General features: G+C 36.9%; 4 protein-coding genes across 6 annotated transcripts; all 4 read left to right on the plus strand.

Annotated features, from left to right (window-relative positions):
- Nucleotides 1-368: 368 nt before the first annotated feature.
- LOC308689040 (scavenger receptor cysteine-rich domain-containing protein DMBT1-like) lies at nucleotides 369-7946 on the plus strand (the record flags this gene model as incomplete). The annotated part of the gene is made up of 10 exons (XM_081362593.1): nucleotides 369-432; nucleotides 1569-1910; nucleotides 2130-2438; nucleotides 2661-2969; nucleotides 4109-4414; nucleotides 4506-4811; nucleotides 5029-5337; nucleotides 5790-5933; nucleotides 6751-7106; nucleotides 7268-7946. 10 exons carry the CDS (start codon nucleotides 369-371, stop codon nucleotides 7271-7273), a joined length of 2451 nt encoding a protein of 816 aa, XP_081218719.1. The 3' UTR covers nucleotides 7274-7946.
- A 312-nt stretch (nucleotides 7947-8258) lies between these two features.
- Nucleotides 8259-15521, plus strand: mapk11 (mitogen-activated protein kinase 11). 3 transcript variants are annotated; one of them, XM_081364144.1, is made up of 12 exons: nucleotides 8259-8503; nucleotides 11645-11774; nucleotides 11924-11982; nucleotides 12164-12275; nucleotides 12419-12448; nucleotides 12632-12679; nucleotides 12785-12899; nucleotides 13192-13263; nucleotides 13575-13654; nucleotides 13792-13870; nucleotides 14153-14326; nucleotides 14541-15521. In XM_081364144.1, the coding sequence occupies exons 1-12, from the start codon at nucleotides 8391-8393 to the stop codon at nucleotides 14612-14614; spliced, it is 1086 nt and encodes a 361-aa protein (XP_081220270.1). In that variant the 5' UTR covers nucleotides 8259-8390; the 3' UTR covers nucleotides 14615-15521. The 3 variants fall into 3 exon arrangements, with proteins under 3 accessions (XP_081220270.1, XP_081220269.1, XP_081220271.1); XM_081364143.1 differs by having other exon boundaries at nucleotides 8260-8503; nucleotides 12632-12899; nucleotides 14541-15267; XM_081364145.1 differs by lacking the exon at nucleotides 14153-14326 and having other exon boundaries at nucleotides 8260-8503; nucleotides 14574-15112.
- An 871-nt stretch (nucleotides 15522-16392) lies between these two features.
- Nucleotides 16393-24136, plus strand: mapk12b (mitogen-activated protein kinase 12b). Its single transcript, XM_081364150.1, has 12 exons — nucleotides 16393-16890; nucleotides 17869-17998; nucleotides 18121-18179; nucleotides 19702-19813; nucleotides 19916-19945; nucleotides 20186-20233; nucleotides 20377-20491; nucleotides 20719-20790; nucleotides 21032-21111; nucleotides 21212-21290; nucleotides 21669-21842; nucleotides 22307-24136. The coding sequence occupies exons 1-12, from the start codon at nucleotides 16772-16774 to the stop codon at nucleotides 22381-22383; spliced, it is 1095 nt and encodes a 364-aa protein (XP_081220276.1). The 5' UTR covers nucleotides 16393-16771; the 3' UTR covers nucleotides 22384-24136.
- Nucleotides 24137-24396: 260 nt separating this feature from the next.
- Nucleotides 24397-25994, plus strand: LOC308689980 (hemagglutinin/amebocyte aggregation factor; the record flags this gene model as incomplete). Its single annotated transcript, XM_081364151.1, has 5 exons — nucleotides 24397-24451; nucleotides 24540-24618; nucleotides 25048-25236; nucleotides 25317-25469; nucleotides 25949-25994. The coding sequence occupies 5 exons, from the start codon at nucleotides 24397-24399 to the stop codon at nucleotides 25992-25994; spliced, it is 522 nt and encodes a 173-aa protein (XP_081220277.1).
- Nucleotides 25995-26352: the final 358 nt, after the last annotated feature.

Consider the following 26352-nt stretch of genomic DNA (forward strand, 5'->3'; position numbering starts at 1 on the left):
TCCAAAGGATAAAAACCTGTAAGTAAACAGCAGCACTTTGTAAAAATAGAAACAAAAGTTTTGACTTGATGATTTTGGTCACAAATATATATAAAAAAGTTTTTTTTTTCAAAATGCAGCATTAAAATGCAGTTTGTTACTTTATAAGTGAATAATTTCCCCAATACTGCTGTATGGTAATGACTTTCCAAAGTAAAAAAAAACTCCCATAGACACAGGCTCATTGTTAGGTCTTATCTTCTAAACAAAATAGGCCATACATCATGCAAACTGCTGTATCTTGATTTTATGGGGCAAACCACGTGTTAACGGATGAAATTTTGTTTAACAAATATATTTGTTTTCAAATCAGCTGATAAAACATAGCCATGTCTACAGCACTTTTCAAAAAGACCGGCTCAATCGAAGATGAAGAAGAGAACCATTTAGCAGGTATTAATAACTTCATATTTTATATGTTTGCAAATTTAAATACTGTTTTTTTATTTTATTTTGTGATATATTTTATACAGCTGGCTATGCTCATATAGATAATAGATTAGAGGGGTTATTGTTAAAATGTCTTTACTTTGGCCAGTATACACAGTGTACTGTATATTTGATTACAATATTACAATACCATTAGAAACACTCAATTAGACAATTGTCTCATAATAAATATGTTGAAAAAACAGCAATTATTTAAAATGCTGTATAATTTTTTTTGTCTGTAACATTAATTTCCTAACACATAAAATTATTTATAGGTTCTTCACCTTTTTAAGAGCGTAAGCCATAGATTTAACTACTAACATTTTCATTTTTGGATTATGCTATTATTGATACAGGATAAAATCAAGTTACACTTTATTTCGATGGTCCACTTTAGACATTCTACGAACTATAATTTTGATTAGAAATCATCAAATTTTTAATTTTAGTAGACTGTTAGGTCAGGGATATGTTGTTAGGGTTCTGCTTAGAAGAATAAGTTAACGTAGTAAAGATACTTATATTCAGTAGAATGTCTGTTGGTGACCATCAAAATAAAGTGTTAGCATATATTAAGCAGACAGTCTACTAATACTCTAATGACTGCTAGTTGACATAGTTGCACAGTTACTTATAGTAAGTAGACTGTCTAAAGTGGACCATCGAAATAAAGTATAACCTAAAATCATCATGTTACATATTTACATGTATGGCTGTTTGAATGAACCACACATATTATGGTCATAATTTGCATTCAGTTGCTTGTCTACACAGTGTAAAATGTGTGTTAAAATGTTATAGATTAAATACAGTATAGATTGATATTATTATTAATTGAGAAAGCAAGACAAAGCAATAACGTTTTGTGTGAGGATTCAACATGAATAACATATAATTTCTATCATATTTCTAGACACTATGCTGTGGTTCATGCAAATCTTTCTGCTTCTGGGTAAGAGAACTCATAATACACATTGAAACAAATCTTGGTCATTGGTAGATTTTTAGCACAGTGAAAGCTTAAATTTCTCAGAACTATTAATTAAATTTTTTAACTATTCAATAGCCTAATGAAATTTGGATCTTTGACTCTTTAGCATGTATAGGTTATACAATTGCCACTAGTGCAGATGAAATCAGGTTGGTGAATGGAGACAACTCCTGTTCTGGACGAGTGGAGGTTCTCTATAATGGAATATGGGGAACAGTGTGTGATGATGGCTGGGATCTGTCAGATGCTGCAGTGGTGTGTAGAGAGATGGACTGTGGGAGTGTGATAGAGGCAAAGAGTGTTGCTTATTTTGGACAAGGATCAGGACAGATATGGATGGATGATGTAAACTGCATTGGCACTGAGACTTCACTAAAGAACTGTTGGACAAGTGGATGGGGAATACACAACTGTGGACATCATGAAGATGCTGGAGTCATCTGCAACTGTGAGTTAAAAACATTTATAGTTGAAGGCAGCACAAATTTAATACTGTACATTTTCTTTTTTAAGAAATGACCCAAGAGAGTTAAATAGAAGAAATCCTAAAGGTCTTTTTCTTTCGAATGCCATATGTCATTGCTCTTTTTCAAATAAAAGAATGCAAACAAATATGTGTGGGGAAAAAAACAACTTACTTGTGTCTTTATATTATTTGTGTGGATAGTTGCTGTAAGGTTGGTGAATGGCAGTCACTCCTGTTCTGGACGAGTGGAGGTTCTCTATAATGGAACATGGGGAACAGTGTGTGATGATTACTGGGATCTGTCAGATGCTGCAGTGGTGTGTAGAGAGATGGACTGTGGGAGTGTGATAGAGGCAAAGAGTGTTGCTTATTTTGGACAAGGATCAGGACAGATATGGATGGATGATGTAAACTGCATTGGCACTGAGACTTCACTAAAGAACTGTAGGAGAAGTGGATGGGGAATACACAACTGTGGACATTATGAAGATGCTGGAGTCATCTGCAACTGTGAGTTAAAAACATTTATAGTTGAAGGCAGCACAAATTTAATATTATACATTTTCTTTTTTAAGAAATGACCCAAGAGAGTTTAATAGAATAAATCCTAAAGGTCTTTTTCTTTCGAATGCCATATGTCATTGCTCTTTTTCAAATAAAAGAATACAAACAAATATGTGCGGGGGAAAAAAAAACAACTTACTTGTGTCTTTATATTATTTGTGTGGATAGTTGCTGTAAGGTTGGTGAATGGATACAACTCCTGTTCTGGACGAGTGGAAGTTTTCTATAATGGAATATGGGGAACAGTGTGTGATAATGGCTGGGATCTGTCAGATGCTGCAGTGGTGTGTAGAGAGATGGGCTGTGGGAGTGTGATAGAGGCAAAGAGTGTTGCTTATTTTGGACAAGGATCAGGACAGATATGGATGGATGATGTAAACTGCATTGGCACTGAGACTTCACTAAAGAACTGTAGGACACGTGGATGGGTAAGATACAACTGTGGACATCATGACGATGCTGGAGTCATCTGCAACTGTGAGTTAAAAATATTTATAGTTGAAGGCAGCACAAATTTAAAGGTGCTCTAAGTCAGTGGTTCCCAAACCTGCCCTGGAGGACCACCAACACTGCACGTTTTCTTTATCTCCCTGATCAAATACACCTGATTCAACTCATCAGCTCATTAACCCATGTGATAATTGAGCTGATGAGTTGAATCAGGTGTGCTTGATTAGGGAGACAAAGAAAACGTGCAGTGTTGGTGGTCCTCCAGGACAGGTTTGGGAACCACTGCTCTAAGTGATGTTGGGTGACGGGTGACAAACAAAACGGAGACTAGCTCCACCCTCCCTCCACCTAATCCCATCCCCTCCCCCTCACTTCTGTGCTTCCTGAAACAGTCATAATGAACCATTTAGAAAAAACAAACTCGATTTACCTGTCCAGCAAAAACAGAACCACCTGAATGTCGGATTGGAAGCCCTTCTGCCGGCAGAGTTCTCGCCACCTTTTGAACGCTTTTCCGATATAAATTCGGGACTTCGCGTTCCTCTCCTTTTCCCTATTCTTTGTTATTTGTTAATCGGAATGTCATCTCTTTGGTCGTGTGTCGGCCATATCAAAAATCTCAAGACTATACAATTTTAATGTTAGTCGTTGCTAGGACATCTCTCCTCTAGCTAACTTCCCTCTTCATGATTCTCTCTCCTCCACTCCCCACACACCCTCCTTCATGTGCATGCACACTAAACCCCCAACTCCCCAACCCCAAATCATTCTTGTCAGTTATTGGCTGGAACACTGTTTGTTATGTTCCATGGCCAAGGCTGGGCCAGTTTGTTTTTCTTGCTGTTTGTGGAGCCTGGGCTGTCTACAGAGACCGCGTTTTTTTTAGTGTGTTCAGGGGACAGTCAGCTAGCAGATAGTCAGTAGAGGTTTGCTGGATGTGACAAAAAATATTTCAGCCTAAAAAACATGTGACATCGCTTAGAGCACCTTTAATATTGTACATTTTCTTTTTTTAAGAAATGAAAGAAATAGAAGAAATCCCAAAGGTCTTTTTCTTTCGAATGCCATATGTCATTGCTTTTTTTCAAATAAAAGAATGCAAGCAAATATGTGCAGAAAAAAACAACAACTTACTTGTGTCTTTATATTATTTGTGTGGATAATAGCTGTCAGGTTGGTGAATGGCAGTCACTCCTGTTCTGGACGAGTGGAGGTTCTCTATAATGGAACATGGGGAACAGTGTGTGATGATTACTGGGATCTGTCAGATGCTGCAGTGGTGTGTAGAGAGATGGACTGTGGGAATGTGATAGAAGCTAAAAGAGGTCCTTATTTTGGACAAGGATCAGGACAGATATGGATGGATGATGTTAAATGTGCTGGGAATGAACCTACACTGAAAAACTGTTCATCAAATGGATGGGGAGTAAACAACTGTAGCCATCAACAAGATGCTGGAGTCATCTGCCAATGTGAGTCAAAAAAATTCTTACAATTAAAGTATATAATGATTATAATAATTTTAGGGGAAAAAACTATTTTGTCTTATTTGTGTAAAAACAGCTGTTAGATTGGTAATGGGTGACAACTCCTGTTCTGGACGAGTGGAGGTTTTCTATAATGGAATATGGGGAACAGTGTGTGATGATTACTGGGATCTGTCAGATGCTGCAGTGGTGTGTAGAGAGATGGGCTGTGGGAATGTGATAGAGGCAAAGAGTAAAGCTTATTTCGGACAAGGATCAGGACAGATATGGATGGATGATGTAAACTGCATTGGCACTGAGACTTCACTAAAGAACTGTTGGACAAGTGGATGGGGAATACACAACTGTGGACATTATGAAGATGCTGGAGTCATCTGCAACTGTGAGTTAAAAACATTTATAGTTGAAGGCAGCACAAATTTAATATTGTACATTTTCTTTTTTAAGAAATGACCCAAGAGAGTTTAATAGAATAAATCCTAAAGGCCTTTTTCTTTCGAATGCCATATGTCATTGCTCTTTTTCAAATAAAAGAATGCAAACAAATATGTGCGGGAAAAAACAACTTACTTGTGTCTTTATATTATTTGTGTGGATAGTTGCTGTAAGGTTGGTGAATGGCAGTCACTCCTGTTCTGGACGAGTGGAGGTTCTCTATAATGGAACATGGGGAACAGTGTGTGATGATTACTGGGATCTGTCAGATGCTGCAGTGGTGTGTAGAGAGATGGACTGTGGGAGTGTGATAGAGGCTAAAAGAGGTCCTTATTTTGGACAAGGATCAGGACAGATATGGATGGATGATGTTAAATGTGCTGGGAATGAATCCACTCTGAAAAACTGTTCATCAAATGGATGGGGAGTAAACAACTGTAGCCATCAACAAGATGCTGGAGTCATCTGCCAATGTGAGTCAAAAACATGAATAAAAATGAGACCACTTATGCCAGGTTCAGACTACACGATATCGTCCGATTTTGGCAGCGCAAGGGTGTCTTGGTAATTCGTCAACCACAATGGTCATCTATACTCAAGAAGTGATCGTTTTAGAGGCGCTTCAGCAACCTGGTGAGCACTGGAACTAGCATTAAGCTAACATGATGCTTCAGTAGCTATTTCCACATTCTCGATGACATCACACACATCGTTAAAGATGGCAAGCGATGATTGGTCGGGAAGCAACGTGTAGTTTGACAACAAGAATTTAGGAGTCAAAATTGCATAATCTGACAGTTACTATCGTAATAGATAAAAATATTGTGTAGTCTGAACCCGGCATTACACTGTACCATCCAGAACATCACTAGTCCTTGTTTTAAAATCAAACTAATGTAACATTAATCATTACTGTCTTTGAAAGATGACAATTTATCTTCAAGAACTGCAAAAACAAACTCAACAACAGAGTTGAACTCAACAACAGAGTTGAACTCAACAACAGAGTTGAAGTCTGCAGCTGCTGTTTCTACCACCAGTTCTCTAAGAAACAACTCTTTCGTCTTTTGTACGTGAAAATGTACCTCTTTTGAGCAATGTGCAAACTTTTCAACATTTTTTCAGCGATTTTTAAACATCTTGCAACATGTTTTTACCATATTTGAGACGTGTGTTGAACTAAGCAGTTACTATAGAAACAAACAGAGCTTGACTTTAACACCCACCAACCTGGCAAATGCGTGTGGATTTCAGCAGTGGCGTATAACACGTCACTCCTACTAGCCACTATATGGCGGGTTGAATTATATATATAATATGTACATTACAGGGCTTGAATTTCTGCACATAACTGTACTCAATCCAGCAGATTTTGTGCTCACACCTAAAGTTCGCGCACATAAAGCCGCCTCTCAGTAAACTAAGTTGTTTGTCGCTGTTTATTGCGCTTAAACAGTCAAATACACACAAAATAATGTCAAAATGCTGGTCTTGGCGAGTATTCGCAAAATCACAGTCAGTTATGTTAAGTGAATGTAGACAGTTGAGAAAGAAAACACACGTGTAACAGTATAATGGATTTGTGCATCAGGTCTTAAAGTGACAGCAGCCTAATATACCTACTGCCCAATTATGAGATAATATTAAAAATATCTATATGGCAGTTTTCCCACATGGTATATTGATGTCAAAATTTTGGCCAGTGAAAATGTTGAGTGGCTAGTAATTTTGGAAAACCATTTGCCACAGTGGCTGGTGAACAAAAAAGTTAATGTCAAGCCCTGGAAACAAATATATTAAATAATTAGCAAAGAACAAAATATTAATATTTCCTTATTATAATATCATAATAAAATGACAGAGATTCAGTTTCATGTCTATTTCAGATCACTTTACCTATATCAGTGAGTCAAAAAGCTGGATTGACGCACTAGGATACTGCAGAATTCACCACCAGACTTTGGTGCACATTTTAAACGCCACAGCACAAGAGTGCATCACACAGATGCTGCAGGGTAAAGACATTCCCAATGGAGTGTGGATCGGGCTTGAACGGAGTATGCTCTTTACTTGTTCGCCCTGGCTGTGGACCGGTGGGCCATATGTGGACTATGCATCATGGCATCAAACCTTTCCAGTGGACCTAGGGAGCAGGTTTTGTGGAAAACTTCTTAGGGATAAACAGAACATGTTTGGATGGGTGGATGCTTGCTGCCATGAGCAACATCCTTTTATTTGTCAGGTCAGTGTGTTATTGGCTTTTTCACTGCATGCATGCAATATTGTGCTTTTTATCATAAAAAGCTGTGTGTACAGTTTTCATATCAATACAGGTTAAATTCTACAAGTGTCTTTCAGAGTGAATGGAGCCTAAAATAACTCTCTTTTGTCATGTCTCATCAGGGATGAAACACTAGGCGGAGCTGTTTCCAAGTTTGGAGTCGTTTGCTGATGATCACAGAAATTGAGTCATGATGCTTTAATAAGCAGATTTTGTTTTGATTTTAAACAAGTTATCTTAATATGCAGCCCTGTTTGGTGGTTTGGACTTATTTGCTTTACAAAATAATACATTTCTCTCTTTGTATTATCTCTTAAATCTTTAACAATGCATGCAATGATTTTTAAACCATGCCTTTATGCATGGGTGATGGAAAGCTGCGTGAATATATATTAGAATCTACGTGAAAATGTGAATCTTCTTTCTTCGTTTTGTCATAGTTTATACAGTTTATGATCTATATGGCTAATGAACTTTATTAAAGTAAAAGTTAGTTCTGTGTGCCCATTAGTTTATTATTTGAGATTATGTGCTTATTTCTTTCAAAGGTTTTTCATTCATGTGTTTTCTTTTCCTTTGTTACCCATTTAAATGTATTTAATTGCAGTAAGATTTTAGTGTCATGCATAATTCATAACTATTGAAATAATGTTTTTGAGATGTTTCTCTAACGATTTTGATTGGTACTATTAATCAAATTATTTGCATTACAAAATTTCTGAATTTGATATTGAATAAATGAATATTTTCATACAATTGTAATAGTTTATATTGTGATGGAAGCTAATAAACCTTTATTTCAAAATAAATCTTGAGCAGTTTGATTTTTTTTATGTAAATAGCATAATTTGGTTAAAATGGCTTTTTGATATATATTTTGTAGAAGTAAAAGATTATTTTAAGATTTGTCGTGATAATAGGCATATACAGTTATTATGTTGTATTATTATTATAAATAATAATAATAATAGGCTAATTATAATAGCCTAATAAGTTTTTTAATAACAAGAATGGTTTCCCCATCTCTCTCTCTCTCTCTCTCTCTCTCTCTCTCTCTCTCTCTCTCTCTCACACACACACACACACACAGAGACACGAATCACAGACGGTTCCTCCCATTTCTGGCAAGTAGATGAAGAGGAACTAAAGCCGGCTGCCTCCACACATAGGCATATCTCCCATGCGGATGCATTAATATTTTTCCCGACAGTTTTGCAATAAAGAGCGGCTTTTCAAACGGAAGATATGTCGACAAGACCGGGATTCTACCGGCAAGAACTAAACAAGACTGTCTGGGAGGTGCCAGAGCGATACCAGAATCTCACACCGGTTGGATCGGGGGCATATGGCTCCGTATGGTGAGTCCAGCAGGCGAGTTTACAAACACTACTATGAGTAAGGTTTGGCTAATGAATATTAACGACGCAACCGATGATTGGCTGAAACGACTTCAGACCGCGGTCGAAGGCGTGGTTTATGAATATTACCTCTGGGCGCTCCAGGAAAGTTAGCAAGCAACGTCAGCGTGAAGAAATTAATATTCATTAGCTTAGCCTTCGTCATAGTAAGATTCGTAATTTAGCGTCCAAGAAGAGGAGAGGGTGAGGCAGGAATAAAGCCTGACAAAACAACATCCGGCTTGCATCTTAAGAGAAAACAATAATCTCACTTTTTCCACAATAATAATTAACCACTGGCAGGAAAATATTGAAAATGATATTTGTTAACATTGCTGTTTATATTTGATTATAATGTGATGAAGGCTGCTGCTCCTTTTGTTTACGGACATGTGTCAATCATTATTGGAGATGTAATGTCTGTCTGACTTGATGTGGCGTGTCTGTAGATAAGTAAAAAAATGAGTGATGCTGAACCGACACCTGAATTATGTATCTGGCAATCCATCAAGAACAAAAAGGCAGATCTGAAAGAAAACAGGTGTTCGCAGGTAGTCACATCAGTTGTATTTATATACAGACTGAGCACATACTAAGGCTTCAGATTCTGTTTAGTTAGGTTGTATAACAACCTTCCAACATGCCCGTCTGATATGACGATATTGCTCTAGTTAGACAACATTCTAGGCCTTTTCAGTTCCGGTAAAGTGAGACCATCGAGTTTTGCCCGTGCCACACCCCCATCTGCATCTGATGTCCATCTGCATGGGAAAACATCCAGATATTTCATCCTGCCATAATGCACTCATTGCGAGAGATCAACATTGCACTCTGTATCATCTCAACTACAACATTAGAGCCCTCCAGCCTCCCTCGTGCTGTGACTGACTGAAACGGTTGCCATGGTGACGCAGCTTCTGGCTTCAGTATCTTCCCATTTTCACCATACTAATTGCAAATATTTTGAACATGTCAGTCAGTTTATACTCAAGTCAGCCATGTAATTTTTGAAGTTCCAACAATAGTGTCATACTCATCCGTATAATATGCTAAATTAAGTTTGCAAGTGAACGTGTTTCTCTTCCTCTTCCAAACTTTTCTATTTTTTTAGTCAAACCAAGTTTCACAATTGTTGTGTAATCAGGCATTGCCGTTTCCGCTCAGCATTACATCTGCAGGCTACTGTTGCGACAAGAGCTCAGTTAGTCAAAACAGTCTCATTATGGTATTCTTCAATAGTTATCACAGAAAGAAAATCCACAATGGCTTAAAGAGGCACAATATCACACATATTTTACATATGAATGCAATCTATACAGCAAAATTTTTCTACTAAACTTGCAATGACTATATATCACATTAAGAGTTGCTTCATCTGTTTTTTTTTTTTTAAGCTGCTGGCTTTCAGGTCCTGTTTGCTTCAGGCAGATGCTGAAATTAGTGTACTGAAAGACACTGTGGTTGACAATGTTAAATGCAAGCTAACTAACAAATATACCAAACCTAAAGGCATCTGGAAGAAAAAAATAGCAGAGGAGAACACTGCTTGAGGGCATCACATGGCATCCTGTTTCAGAAGCTATTACCAGTTTTTCTTCCCGTTTGTTTGGGAGATTTGCCAGCTCTGAAAAATGATGGGATGCAGCTCATTTCATTGTCAGTGATGCAGATGCCCCACAACATCCTGAGACCACCTGAGACCTAATTATTTCATTATCATATTAAAAGATGCACAACACTAACAATGGATTTACACAGAGGATTTAATTGTTGTTGATTGGATCCCATGTCGACTTGGGGTTCAGTTATTTCTAACAGCCTGGGGATATGATTATAGAGACATTTCAGTGAATCATCTGACATGAGAGGCTTGATTAAGCTATTGTTATGTATTTTATTAATAATAAGCCTTGTCCCATTGTGCTTTAATAAAGCATGCAAAACCAACAGTGCAATATTCAGACCTGTCCGCACAAATCCTTATTTAAATGTCTGTCATTTTATACCCCAAGAAACTCTGTCACACAAACACACTAACGCTTTCTTACTCAAATGAGCTGTGAATTTGCATTGTTCACGTTAAGCCTCTATCTATTGTGTGATTATTTGACTTCTTCACAGCAGAGCTGATTTATTTTAAAGGAAGGGGGCAGGGCAGACCTGGTGTGTGGAAGGGTTGAATCAAGGGATGGGAGCGTCCCAAATGGGGGTTGGGTGCTTTTGTCTTTAACAGAGTCAGAGACTTTAGTGTGGCTATAAAATAAAATAATGAAATGAAATAAAAATACATAGCCTATATTGCACGATTCATTTGTAGATGCATGATTCTGTTTTTAAAAGAGACTTTAGTGTGGCACTAAAATAATAAAATAAAACAAATTAAAATAAAATAAAATATACATTGTATGACTTATTCGTAGATGCATGATTCAGCTTTTAAAAGAAACTTTAGTGTGGCACTAAAATAATAAAATTAATTAGATAAATAGAATAATAAAATAAAATAAAAATACGCATATTGCATGATTCATTTGTGTATATAAAACTCAGGGACTGCATCTCGCATCTTGATTAATGAATATTGAAGAATTCCATCAAGTTCTATAGACCTGCCAGATGTTTTGATTTATTTAATTTAATATACTAAAGTACATTCAAAAATACTGAGTTACAGCAGGAATTTTTTACTTTATTCACTGACGCAATTACTTTTGCTTCCCTTTCACCTAATGTCTCAGCTGCCCTTCTGAAACATTAAAATAATTAGCATGTCTAATCAGTCTCAACTGATATGACTCTAGAGCCTCTGAAAGGTGAGACAAATGTCCATTTTACTATGTACTTATTAATTACTTCTGAGTCTTGCACTCATGTTCGACATGTTTCTCTAGAGCATGTGGTTCAATAAAGAACATACGAGTGCTTTCATAAAGAGCCAGCCTAATAAGGGCCTCTGCTATGAGGAAGTAATATTTTGAATGAAAGGTCAAATTACAAGTCATGTTGTCATACCCAAAATCCTGTTATCATGGCAATTGTCTCAGCAAAAACATTAGTTCTAAATTTGATCATATAATTGTCTAACTCTTTTTCATTCTCTAGCTCAGCATATGATGTGCGTCTTCGTCAGAAAGTGGCTGTTAAGAAGCTCTCCAGACCCTTCCAGTCTCTCATCCACAGCAGAAGAACGTACAGAGAACTGAGACTGCTCAAACAAATGAAGCACGAGAATGTAAGTCCTCCGAAAACACATGCAGACACATGGACAGAAGGGAGCAAACAAATCCCAAATGTCCATTCCTGCAAACCACACCATTCTGAGATTCCTCTTTAAGTCTAGAGCCACGTGTGTCACTCATGTGAAATGCTCTTGTCATCCAGGTTATTGGACTGCTGGATGTTTTCACCCCAGCAGCTTCTCTTGAAGAATTCAATGAGGTGTGAGTGTCTGCCCAGTGACAATTATCTGCATTTGAGAGCACATAAAATAGCGATCAGATGTCAGTGGAGCTAAAAAGGCCTATTTGATTAGATTAAAGCCATCTGCACTTGCAGCTGACCAGTTATCAAACAATATTCTTTTGCATTTGCAAGTGATTTAAAAAGACTCTGTCTCTCTAGCTATCTTGTGACCAACCTGATGGGAGCGGATCTCAACAACATTGTCAAATTTCAAAGACTGTCAGATGAACACGTACAGTTCCTCATCTACCAGCTTCTCCGGGGCCTTAAGGCAAGCACATTTTGCGTTCTTTTTTTAACAAACACACATATAAACTGAAGCAAACAGATGTTATGATCAGTTATGAATTGCAGCATAAACTCTCTCTTTATCTCTCATACCTTCTCATGACTTTTTTCCCTCCTCTCAAACAGTACATCCATTCAGCTGGCCTGATCCACAGAGTGAGTACTTTTCCTTTACTCCTCCACTTTACAGGCCGCTGGAGTCTTTACAAAAAATTATGCCAAAGTAATTTGTTATAATAGAAAATATTTGGTTTTAGTAGTTTTAACAACATGCAATGGCATAATTCATATTTTAACAATATGCAATTTCACAATTGTAATTTGTATGCATGTCTGCAGGACTTAAAGCCCAGCAATGTAGCGGTGAATGAAGATTGTGAACTCAGGGTGAGAAAAAAAACTCTTGATGCCTTTTCAGTCTACAAGCACCATGCCCCTGCATTACCACAATGTATTTCCCTGGTTCTAATTTATTTTCATCAAAACTGTCAGATCCTGGATTTTGGATTAGCCAGGCAGACAGATGACGAAATGACGGGTTACGTGGCGACTCGCTGGTATAGAGCACCCGAGATCATGCTCAACTGGATGCATTACAACCAGACAGGTAAAACAGGCTTAACCTAAAAACCCTTCAATCTCAAGTGCTAGATAGATAGATAGATAGATTAGATAGATAGATTAGATATATAGATAGATAGATAGATAGATAGATAGATAGATAGATAGATAGATAGATAGATAGATAGATAGATAGATAGATAGATAGATAGATAGATAGATAGATAGATAGATAGATAGATAGATAGATAGATAGATAGATAGATAGATAGATAGATAGATCTGTCTTTATGTTCTGTGCAACTGGTTGATTAAGTACGGTCATATCTGTTTTACAGTGGATATCTGGTCTGTTGGGTGCATCATGGGTGAACTTCTGAAGGGGAAGGTTTTGTTTCCTGGCAACGATTGTATCCTTCGTTCATGAGAGCCACTTAAACTGTCTCTTAGTGTGTATGTGTGTGGTTTTTGAGTGAGTCTTGCTTCCTGTAAGGCAGGTGAGGAAAGCGCAGCCTAAGTGGTTCAAATTACATTATAAGCTGACTGTAAGGAACTAGAAATCCGGTTTCTATTCCAGACTTCACTTTCAGTTGCAACTTGGGATGAAGACTTTTTTAGGCCTGGTTTTACTGTTAACATCCTATGCATTCATACAAATACATCTAGGTGGATCTAAATCAGGATATGCTAATCTGTATAATCTTTAACATAATTTCTTCAGATATTGATCAGTTAAAGAGAATCATGGAGATGGTAGGCACTCCCACAGCTGACGTTTTGAAGAAGATTTCCTCCGAACATGTGAGAAGAGACCAATCGTTTGGTTATTGGTTTCATTTATAAATACTAAAAATGCATTCATGTTCTTGATTGATGATAGATGAACTGAAATTCAAAGCAGAGTTTAACCTCTTGATTTTTTTGTATTATGCATCCAGGCTCAGAAGTACATCCAGTCTCTTCCGCACATGCCCCAGCAGGACCTGGGGAAGATATTTAGGGGGGCAAATCCACTGGGTGAGACTAACACCTTATTTTACGATCGAGTCTGTAATAAAGTGGTTACACTTTATTTGAAGGTGACGTAGTAACATTGTACTTACTCAAATAAGTACTGAGTAATATTAATTAAGTGCATGTACTTACTATAGAGTTGCGGTTATGGTTAGGGTTTGGTTTAGGGTTAGTTACTGTTATTACTGTAGTAAGTACATTTAGTAACGTGTAATTACGTCACCTTAAAATAAAATGTTACGAAAGATGTGAATTAGTAAGTTGTAATTGTTTTATCCCTTTAAGCGGTTGATCTGCTGAAAAAAATGCTGGTATTAGACTGTGACGGGAGGATCTCAGCCAGTGAAGCACTGTGCCATCCATACTTTTCCCAATACCACGATCCTGAAGATGAACCGGAGGCACCTCCGTACGATCAGACCCCTGAGAGCAAGGATCGCACACTGGAGGAGTGGAAAGGTGAGAGGGAGTCTTACATTACATGTTGTAACACTAAACACCGCCACGCTGAAGCGATTTGTTCATTCAGAAAATCAATGTAAACATGATCTGCTGAAATTGACACATTGTAATCTACAATCAACACAATTTTTTTAAAAATTGTCACGTTTTAACTTAAATTTTAGAGCTGTACAGTGACAATGGAATTCAGTGTCTTTTTCTCCCTCCACAGAGCTGGTGTTTGAAGAAGTAAACAATTTCAAAGATCCTCCCAAAAAAACTGAAAGTCTTCAGGTTGAACAATAAACCTGAGCGGAACTACATTCCAGGAAGATACCAACCACGCCACTGTCCGTCCTTCAAACATACCAACTATAGATGGACATGTAGGCAGACTGCAGTCCAACCAGAGACAATGACAATGTATTTCCAAGGCATGACGCCCTTCTTGTATGTGGGTGTGTGTTCATACACCCATTTAATTAAGAGCAAAACATGACTGGTATTGTTGGAACATAAAAAAGTATTAATATTACAAGGTGCATGTTGTGTGAGTGTGTGTGTGTGTGTGTGTGCGCAGAGTTGTGTGTTTTGAGTGTTTTTTATATTTGATGTGAGATGTGTCTAGGTGAAAGCAGGGTATGGTGTCTTTCGTACAAGACCAAAATAAATTAAGTAGAAGGAGGAGAAGGCCACACTGGAGAAAAATATGTTTACAACATGTGGGAGTGGGATGTGTGTCTTAAAAAGTTTATATATGCATCAGTGTACAAAAGTCTCTGCATAAAATCAAATCAGTTACACAATCTGTCTTAACTCATTTTGCATTTGCAAGGCTATTTGAATATAACATACCTCAAACGCATCATGTGTTTTCGCACTGATTTACATGTTAGGTAAAAATACTAATGAGTTGTTTTGTTTAAAAAAAATAATATATGCTGTACAAACAACGTTTCAAACTGTTTGTCTATTCTCAAGTTTTTTAAAGTGCCAGTAGGCAGTTTCATGCCATTTATGGTAATATATAATAGGCTTCCGTAAATCAGTTGTCAATACCGTATTCATATACTGTATGTTTGGGTCAATCTCACAAAACCAGCCAAGAACTGTCAAGGGGTCATATTTCATCCCAATTTGAAAAAGATAGAAGTAATACAATTTGCATAAAGAACATTATTTCTAGGTTCATTAAAGATTGTGATATTATCATATTGGGAACTGAGAGAAATGTGTTTGATTGTCATGAAAACGAAAAAAGCACATTTCTAAAGTGAAAAAAAAAAACATGAATATATATTATTTTGTATATATATATATATATATATATTTAAAATATATATATAAATTCAGGAATTTTAAACTATAATAATTTATATATGAAAATAATGACAAATAAACGGAGCAATTCCAAGGGGGTCCTCACACCATCGGTGCTCGGGCCCTAAAAAGTTTGAAATGACCCGGGTCAACAGCTCTTTATGTAGGCCAAAATATAATTTATATAATATAGCCTAATATACGTTTTTTTTTGTTTGTTTTTTTAACAATTTTAAGTCAGTCTTCTGGAGGTTTTTTCTTCTTCTGTCTACTAAAATTAATTACACAATATTTGAAAAGCATTTGGGTAAACGTAGCAGATGTTTACTCAGAATGAATGTGTCTTGTTTTTTGAAAATAGGAAACTGCATTTCAGGAAGTGGTAAAACAAGTTGGCATCACACTTATTTCTCAATATGTTCTCAACATGTTTCGGAAGATCCTGAATGACAACAACGTAACGTTGATGTCATGAAACTAGTTACTATCATCTGAAGTTAAAAGGGTAAAATGGGCGTGGATTCCCGCATTTACATTTTGTGCAAATGACCATTAGCCTATCAACAACTACCCTGCCTTCAGCACAGAACAGTGTATTAGTTTAAAATACAGCTACTAAAGTAACTTGATACAAAACGAGTGTCACTTTTGTAATGTTGTTCAGATGTTCTGATCCTATTAGCACTTTGCCCTAAATATCCCTACCCTCCTCCTGGTCTCATGTATGCCTTTTAAACAAAGTTACTGCCTTCAACGGTTTCAGTGGGACTGGATGTGTCTTTCTCCCATTGTGAGTCCGACCAGTCCCACCAGCATGTCCAGCCCCTCACCCAACTCGCTTAATAAAAACTAACTCTTTTCCCCGAAACCCATCACTTTATTTTAAAATTAAAGGGAGTCCGTTAAACCTCATTTACAAATCTGATAACATGCCGAAAAAGCAGCTTTACAATGTTCTAGTGTGGATTCAGCGTGTCTCCAGTGCGTAATCGTGGAAACTTTGAACCGCCCCCACATCTGCCACTGCTCTACCAAGTTGCGTTCCGTTTGCGCTCTTCTGTGAGAGCTTCTTTAATCAAAATTCTCGATTAAAAATGAGAACGTAAAAAGGGCAGAAAGATATACTTTCAACAACCTCTGAGAATGTCACTGCGAACCAGGGCAGGATTTTATCGCCAGGACATTAACAGAACCGTTTGGGACGTGCCGGAGAGATACAGAGATCTTAATCAGATAGGAACCGGAGCATACGGAACGGTCTGGTAAGTATATTGTTAGTATTTATAAGTTCATAATTCTTTAAAGTGTCAGAATTATTCAATTCATGTCAGGGGGTCGGCTTTAATAAGAATTTCTGTTTTGTACTTTTCGGAATTTAGTGCAAAGATTCGTCTTGCGCTATAAAGCTTTCTTAAAGATTGTGGTAACCTAGCCTATATTCTACAAATATTTTACAAATCCATAAATAATAACCATATTCTAAAAGGAATGCGTTCGAGCGGCGTATTGTTGCTATGGTTACTTCAGGCGAACGCAATTTATGTTGCACTCCGACTAACGGCGTATACAGTTAACTTTTGTAGCTGCAGAAAGTTTTATGAAAAAAATGCATAGATTTAACACCCACAAAACTTTTATTTGGAGCCCATAAATCGAGCGTTTTTGTTTAATTATAGGCTGTTAAAATGACTTTACATGCTGAAAGAATGCAGTACTAACTCTGTAACTTCATTAGAAAAGAGGATATGTCTACAGGAAGCTGTGCAATGAACGAAAGCTGATAGATTGGCCTTGTTTTTTTAATTATGTCACACAATTCCAACCATTTTCTTCATTTTCCTGGCCTCATGGCTTATCTGGTCGAAACTGTGAAACCTCTATAAACTTTTCTCTCTTTGCAAGACAAGAGGTTGCGAAACAAAGCCTCCCTGCTGATGCCATTGTCTGCGTTTAACAAGCAGAAGTTGCCGAATTAAAGACATTGTGTTGGTCTTCAGAAGGCTCTCCACTTTAATAGATTCTTCACTTGTCCAAGTTGCTCAAGTTTCAGATTGAGTAATGAACCTGTTGCACACTACACTCAGTACACAACCTCTTTGCTGACCATATTTTAGGGTCCAGACGTAGACGTAGAAAAATGGAGTCTACTTCACTGCACTTTAACGCCACAGTAATCTTATGTAAAGTGTTATAAGAACATGTGTGAAAGACTGATCTTACTCCTTTCAATCTATCCAAAGTTCCGCCATTGACCGTAAGACAGGAGTGCGTGTGGCCATCAAGAAACTCCACCGGCCGTTCCAGTCCAGACTGTTCGCCAAACGCGCTTACAGAGAGCTACGACTCCTCAAGCACATGAAACATGAGAATGTAGGTTAACTATTTTCCTTACCCCTGTTTTTGCCTCTATCTCTGTGAGAAGTCAGATTTTTATATTCACTTTGTTAACGTTGTTCATGCTCCCTAATATCTAATTCTAACCAACTGTACAGGTCATTGGGCTTCTGGATGTCTTTACCTCGGAAATCTTGTTGGACAGATTTCAGGATTTGTGAGTCGATTCTTTAAGCAGACATTATAAATGTACTAGATTTTTACACTACACTCAGAAAAAAAAACAAGGTACAAAAGTTGTCTCTGGGGTGGTAAGCTTTAAAAAGGTACACCTTTGTGCCTAAAGAGTGCACCTCAAAGGTATTGGTGCCAATATCAGTACCTAAATGGTACTAGAACCTTTTTAAAGGGTACCATGATCCCAGTGACAGCTTTTGTACCTTTTTTATGAAAGTGCACCATTAACAATAATAACTAACATAATATAGATCATTAGCAAACGTTTATTAAAGTACTTATACACAGAGTGCGAATTACCCCACCATAATTGGGGGGTACTGCTCCTTCACTTCTTCTATGACCATCATGGTCCACTACTACCATATCAATCTCTACCGTGATCGCCAAGTGTAACATGTGTTGTGCAACACACATATACATGTTTATAGGTGTAAACATGGTCTAAAATAAGATAATTAACTGTGTATTTTTTGTAGATCATCATATATAGCCTAATATGTTTCCCACATTTTTTTTTTTTGTTGGAGGAGCTTGGTATCTCTAGGGGGGTCCGGGGGCATGCCCCCCCGGGAGAAAATTTTGTACATTTTAAAGATAAATTAATTAATCTGGTGCACTTTGAGTCACCCGAATCCACTATTAAAAATAAATAATCCGCCCGCAAACCGTCTATATTCTTTGATTTAGATATCTGCATCTGATCATCACATTACAATTATTCAAATTCTTAGTGTTAAGCATGATAATATGGTAACATATCACACTGAAGTAGGCTGATTTAAAATGAACATTTATTTAAAATAAAAGTTCTTCTTTTGGCAAAATTACATTTCCTTAATAGCCTAAACAGAGGCTTTACTCCCTTCAAACTTAAATTGTCAATGTTTCATTACGTCACTGTTTGAAAACACTCAGAATAATTTTCTGTACCTTTATAAAGGGCATTTTCCCCTAATTTTATTAAATGAATGCTCCATCTTTCATTTCAAATTCTTATATTTGATAAATATATTCAATTAAAATAATTAGACACTAGGCTGTTACCAATAAAATTAAATAATTTACATTGAAAATTATAACTGTATTAGATTATTTTAAATATTTCTGTATATAGAAATAAGGAATGTTGAAAAGAATGATACTTTATGAAACTAGCGTTTTGTCATTCAACTGACACTTGCGTGAGAAGTTGAAGTCGTTCTCTATCTCCGTTGCTTCTAGCGCCACGGTGGTTAAAAATGGTACGGTCAACAATAGGGGTGTCTGAAATCGCTGTACATTAAAACTATCCTACAGTGAGTTGACTTGTATTGTAACTGTAATTACATTTTTTCACAATATCAGAAAATATATCTGACCCCCCCAAAACTGATATTTCTGTCCCTTTGGGGGGTACTTGGTCTTCATTGGGGGGTATAGTACCCCCCAGTACCCCCTGTAATTCGAACTATGCTTATACAGTTCAGTCATTACAGAAGGTAATGCCTATTTTCTCTCAGTTACCTGGTGATGCCGTTTATGGGAACTGATCTGGGAAAGCTGATGAAAATGGAGAGACTATCCGAGGACAGGGTGCAGTTTCTGGTCTATCAGATACTGAGGGGTCTCAAGGTTAGACACAGACATACACACAATCACATTTGTGAAACACTCTGTGCTTCTTTATAGTTTTGAGGTAACTATAAATCTCTCTGTCTTGGTCTTTTCCCACAGTATATTCATTCAGCCGGGATCATTCACAGGGTATGTGACCTCTGAGAGTTTAATAAGATGCACAGAGGGGGTTGGGTGACCACTTCATTCAACCCCGACATTCTTTCATCCTCTGTCCATCCCTTCTCTTTTCTCCTCTCTGAGAAAAAGCATGGAGGCGTGTATTGCTGTTTCTTTACATGTACTAAATAGGAGCTATTTATTTTCTTATTAGATGTATTATTAGTCTTGTGTTTTTTGTAAATGTGTACTTTGGTTGTCGTTCCTCAGGATCTCAAACCAGGAAATCTGGCAGTGAACCAGGACTGTGAGCTGAAGGTATTAAACCGACTCGGTCTATGGTGCAATATAAATGAAGAATGTCTACATCAACTTTCCTCAAAAGCTGGAGTTTTTAATGTAAGATTGCAAATATTGGTCCCCTCAAAAATCTTGAAATGTGTAAAAAAAAATGTGTTCAGATCCTGGACTTTGGACTCGCACGTCAGGCAGATTCAGAAATGACGGGTTATGTGGTGACTCGTTGGTACAGAGCACCGGAGGTTATCCTCAACTGGATGCACTACTCACAAACAGGTGTAGTTATTACATCCCTAACCACTAGATGGCACTGTAGGTCATCACAATGGCACACTAGAGTCCGGGGCTGCATCCAAAATCGCATACTTCCCAACTATAGTAGGCGAAAAACAGTGTGTGACAAAATAAATGTGAGATTTTGGATGCAACACCTGTTCATTATTGATAAGAGATGTACATACTTGTATGGACTGATGTGATCAAACATTCTTTTTCTGTTTTAGTTGATATCTGGTCAGTGGGCTGCATCATGGCGGAGATGTTGCTTGGAAGGCCACTTTTTAAAGGAAATGACCGTATCTTTTTCCTCATTTTGTAACCGAAACAATTTCTGATTTCACGTGCTAGTGTTTTGATGATTAGCCGAATGCTTTAACTTAATGGAAAACATTTTTCCATTTACAAACAACTGAATTGACAAAGCTTTCACCCAAAATGCTTTACTTCTATCCAAAATAGAGATTACAAAGGTTTAACAGCAGAAAAGGGCTTGTACTGTCTCTATTCTTTCGCTGAATCCTTGACATAGACTTGTAGACTTGGACCAGCTAAGAGAGATCATGAAAATCACAGGAACGCCAGCACCAGATTTCATAATGAAGCTCCAAAGCCAAGATGTGAGTGTATTACAGATCAAAAGAAACACTACTTTACATACATTTAGACATGGAAATGCACAATCGTTGCTTGTTTTTTGTTTTTAATCTATCCATACAGGCCAAAAACTACATCAGAGGTCTCCCTAAAGTACCAAAGAAAGATTTAAACACTTTTTTCTTCAAAGCCAGCGCAGAGGGTAAGCTATTTAATTCTCTTGCAATGTTTCCATCTACCCTTTTTTGTGCACATTTTGGGACGTCGCATTAAAAAACACTACATAGTTGTTGTTTTTTTGCACATTTTTAAGAATATGCACTCAGTTGAGGCAGACAGTTGTTGTATCTGATAAGAAGACGTGCATTAACTACAATGGAAATACATTTACCGAATAAATACCTCAAAACACACACACAAAAAAACGTACTTGACTTTACCTCAACTATGGTTGTGACTAACCAGTGGACCAATTTCATGGCACAGCATCTCAAATGTTGGTTTGACCATTCTATGAAAACTTATGGGTGAATTGTAAGGTTTATCTAAGAGTTATTTGTTTAATGTGTGTGTTTTTCAGCGGTGAGTGCTCTGGAGCAGATGCTAGTTCTGGATCCAGAGAAGCGTGTGAGCGCTGCAGAGGCGCTTGAGCTCCCCCTATTTACTGAGTTCAGAGAACCAGAGGAAGAGACGGAGGCCCTGCCGTATGACCACTCCATGGACAACACAGAACTGCCTCTGGAGCAATGGAAACGTATGAGATAAAGTCTTGACAGTTAATTACTAAAATAAGAGAATTGCTAGGTTTCATTTCTTTACGTTGAGGTTAAGGAAGAATAATCCCATCTAACAGGGAACGTTCTTAGAACTTTGGCTAATGTTCTGGCATGCTTCCCTCAAAGTTATGAACAAAAGTTCTTCCAGTAACGTTAATAGAATGTTTTTTTAGAGTTACCTGATCATTAATAACGTTCTCAAAATGCTAGCACAAACATGTCATTTATTCATTGTTCATGGAATCTTTTTATTTTCTGAAGCATTTTAGTTGGATAATTGTCTTACACTTTTTAAGTGTAACTACTTGTTTGAGAATGTTTAGAGAAGTTTCAAAAGTAACATTCCTATGTTTGCAAAATTATAAATTGGAATGTTCCCTTAACGTTCGCATAATCAAGAAAAAGCATTGATTCATTGTCGTTTCTGTCTCTCACTTTGCAGGTCACACTTTTACAGAGATCCTATCATTCCAGCCACCCGTCACAGAGATCAGAGACCCTAAAGAAACATCCCTCTGAGAGATATAGCAGATACACATACTACACGTCATTGATATGCATAAATGTGTGACAAAGAGAGAGAGAGAGAGAGAGAGAGAGAGAGAGAGCACAGAAAATGGAATGAATGTAACTGTATGACTTTGTAAGTAAATGTGAGTTTGTCACAATGTTGCTCAGCTCATAAGGTTGTGTGAATTATCTTTCTTAAACGCTTTGAATATGCAAAATCCATTTTACCTGCAACCAAAAGCACCCCAAAAACATTGTATTTGAGTGCTATGATTTCAGTGTACCAGTAGACAATATATTTACTTTACCGATCACTTATTTAACTTATTAATGCAATAGTTCACACAGAATGATTAGCACATTTAACACCACACTTCTTTTTTTATTAATGAATAAATCCATCTTAATGAATGTCTCATTATTTGTTATTAACCAAACTGATTATTTGATTATTTTTCAGTAAATAATGTGAGGTAATATATTTATCTTCTCTCAGTGCAACAACCCTTAGCCTTTCCTGAGGAAACATACATAAGTTTAGCTTTTCAAATCAAGCACCCAACAGAAAACTAAAATAGTAACATTTGCTTTTCTGCTTATATAAAATAGTAATATTTAACAGAGCTCTGCTTATCTATGTTTACTGCTAAAGGCGGATAATGTACAGTTTTTCCACAGACGATAAAATGTCCTTATACTGGCTGATCAAAATGAACAAATCAACACAGTTATGCAAGTCACTTTGGCTGAACTATGTACGGGATGCTCCAGTTTCAATAACATAAGTTTAATTTGACCTGGCATAAATTGTAAGATATTTTGGAGCAGAAATGACAGGGAGGTTTGTGCTTTAGCTGCAACCAAGCTTTGTATTTGTTCGATCACGTGGTTGCACCCATATTGTATTATGGATCTGAGACATGGGGCTTTGAGCCAGTGGAGTCTATTGAAAATGTTCAGTTATCTTTTTGTAAAAAACTACTGTGTATCAGTACAAGTGTGAGCAATGTAGCTTTTTTGGGCGATCTAAGTAGATTTGTATTCTAGGTAGATCTTATATCCAAGAAAATGTTAGAACATGCTTTTCAATTAGATCAAGTAGGTATAAAACATGGGTTTCCTGCATTAGAGTTCTGTTGCATTTTTATGGTTTTTCAAGTGTCTGGGAGGCTCAAACTGTTTTAAGAACATTCACATCTATTCTGAATCAGCAATTGAGAGAAAAAGCACATAATGCATGATGGTACACATCAGTTCTAGAAATATTCACAATGCAAGTCCTTGATGGTTGAAGAAAGGTCATTGCATCTGCATAACATACAGTGGTACGATCACTGTTCCTGTTCAGATGCTCAAGTCATCATTTAGCTATAGAAACAGGCAGATGGAGTAATACTCCAGTGGCAGAGAGAATCTTTAACTATAAGTTAACTCTGAATAAATCTTTCTTGTGATAGAAGACAAGAAGCATTTGTTGTATGATTGTTCCTTATATGTGGATCTGTGTAAGAAATATTTGGGTGACCTTGCTCTTGTTAGTAATGTTTGTACTAATGTGTCATATGTTTGTGATTCGGAGTATGCATGGAGATTGGCACTGTATATTTACCATGGAATGAAGAAAAGAGCATCTGCCATGCTATTGTGATTCTGTGGAACAATGGGGCAAGTGGCCATGTACTCCCCAAATAAACTTGAACTTGAGGTTTGTGTTTTATATATGTAAAACTCAAAATTAAATGGTGATCCTTTTTAAAGACTTACTTTCTGCGCTTTTATACTGGCTCTCAATGATGACAAGTGCTGGCAAATAAAAAACTAAAAATTTCTGCTAAGTAAGGTAAAGATTATTTTTTAAGGACAGCACGTCTGTTCCTGAGAAATCACCCTAAAAAGGTCAAATCGGTCCCACCTGTTCAAACATGACTGGATCCCACTTGTTAAGTAACAAACTGACAGAGTCCTGGGGTCTTTATAAAAGCTGTAGGTTTGTCTTAAGTTGTCTTGTAATTTGACAACACCATGAGGAGATCGGCTTTATTTCTACTGCTGACGGGTCTCTTGGCCAATGGACAAGGTGAGAAACATTAAGAAAGACTGTTTGTTTTTCATGAATCAATAGATTAGCTTGTTGTTAAGTGTTTGGTCTGAATCAAACTCTACAGAGTTACTCTGGGAAAACAGCTATGATCAGCCTCTAAATTTTAAGTGCCCCCCAGGAAAGTCGATATCATACATCAAGAGGTGAGTAGAAAGCAGACTGTACTTCGGAATAGGTATAGATCTGTGTCAAAATATTACTAAATTAAAAGTCAAAATATCATGGGCCACTGTGGTCCAAAAAAATACAGATTCATGAATATAGTTGTGCCCAAACGCAGTTTACACTAAAATCATGGATGTTATTGGCCATAAAATATAATTTATGTATAATTTATTTAGCTTGTAACCCCAGAAAAAGTGGGCAAAACATTAAACTGTAAGGATTAAAAGTATCATATTTGGTTTGGAAAGGAATAAGAGTCAATATTTCATTTTAATAGTTACATTGTCATAATGAAATACAATACTTTAGTAGCCTACTTATTTATAATCAGAACAATCAAGTTATAATTAATTTGTCCCTCACTGTTTCCGTTTCTGTTCCATCACTGTTTCCTAATGAAATCAAAGCCAACATCATAATCACCACGAGGACAGGTTGTGGGAGTTTGGCTGTAAAGACACCTTTAGCTCTGCTTCAGACTGTTTCTTGTCACCTTACGCCAATGATTTTGACCAAGTGCTAAACTTTGAGTGTCCACCAAACCACATCATAACAGGAATGAGCAGCTACCACAACAACAAGCACGAGGACAGACGGTGAGCTCTGATTTTGGACTGGTTTTGACTTTTTGCACGAGTTATCCTGAGCTGACGTCATTACAATTTTTTCCACACAGGTGGCAATTTCACTGCTGTAGAAGTAACAGCCTCTGTACTGCTAACTGCGAGTGGACTACTTATGTGAACTGGTTTGATGAGGCCTTTCACTGGACCGTGCCAAACCAAAACTACCTGGTGGGTGCTCAAAGCTACCACGAAAATAAACACGAGTAAGTACAGCTCCTCAAAATAATACAACATGAATATTGTTAATGTTAAGTAAGGAGCAATAGTGATTATCAATAAATAAACCTCAACAGGAAGCACCTGAAAGAGTTTATTTTACACTAATGACCGGCTAGCTGAGTATTATGAGGCTGCTTATCAAATAAATACAAGGGCATGGTCAATTGAAATGACTGTGGTCATTATATAGTGCAGAATGCCATGACTGACCAAACAGAATTAAGGATTTTAGACAGCTGCACAATCAAGATGAATAGTTTCATAATTCAAGAAGCAGATTTATAATATTTTCAGAGAGAATAAAACCTTCTCTTTTTTCCTCTCTTAAATATTCGGTTAATTTGAATATTGATAAAGGTTTTAAGTAGACGTTTTAAGTAGACGGTGTAAAGGGTGATGGAAATATGATGTGTGAAACTGCATATTCCAATACTTAAAGGAATTTTTCTGAATGTTTTTTCAGAGACCGGCGCTGGAAGTACATGTATTGTGTCAAAGTGCAATGCTGAGACTCTCACAAATCCCTCCAAAAGCAAATACACTTAAATCTGAAATAAACACAAGATGGAAAGATAATGTCATTATTGACTAACAAATTTAAGAATAAAAATGATTATAAGACTGCAAATATGCAAGTGTCATTTTTTACAATTATCAATAAAATTGTGCTCCAGATGTTCTGAATAAATCCAATTCATAAAATGATTATTGTTTGAACAGTACTAATGTATACAGCATGATTACTTTTTTCTGAAAAGGACTGTGGGTACAAATATATATATATATATATATATTGGCCTCCGTTAATCTTGTCTAATAGGTGCTCAAACTTCATTGGCCAATGGCGGCCATGTTTTTAGATGCACC

Source organism: Scardinius erythrophthalmus, assembly GCF_964197995.2.
Source record: "Scardinius erythrophthalmus genome assembly, chromosome: 4".
Taxonomy (NCBI): Eukaryota; Metazoa; Chordata; class Actinopteri; order Cypriniformes; family Leuciscidae; genus Scardinius; species Scardinius erythrophthalmus.

Excerpts from the sequence above, each read along its gene's own strand:
- mapk11 (XM_081364143.1), top strand. The coding sequence starts at position 8,391 with ATGTCGACAAGACCGGGATTCTACCGGCAAGAACTAAACAAGACTGTC. Across the intron at positions 12,900-13,191 it reads GATGCATTACAACCAGACAG|TGGATATCTGGTCTGTTGGG; the intron begins GTAAAACAGGCT and ends TCTGTTTTACAG. Across the intron at positions 13,655-13,791 it reads AGAAGATTTCCTCCGAACAT|GCTCAGAAGTACATCCAGTC; the intron begins GTGAGAAGAGAC and ends TTATGCATCCAG.
- mapk12b (XM_081364150.1), top strand. The coding sequence starts at position 16,772 with ATGTCACTGCGAACCAGGGCAGGATTTTATCGCCAGGACATTAACAGA. Across the intron at positions 20,791-21,031 it reads ACTTTTTAAAGGAAATGACC|ACTTGGACCAGCTAAGAGAG; the intron begins GTATCTTTTTCC and ends ATAGACTTGTAG. Across the intron at positions 21,112-21,211 it reads TGAAGCTCCAAAGCCAAGAT|GCCAAAAACTACATCAGAGG; the intron begins GTGAGTGTATTA and ends CTATCCATACAG.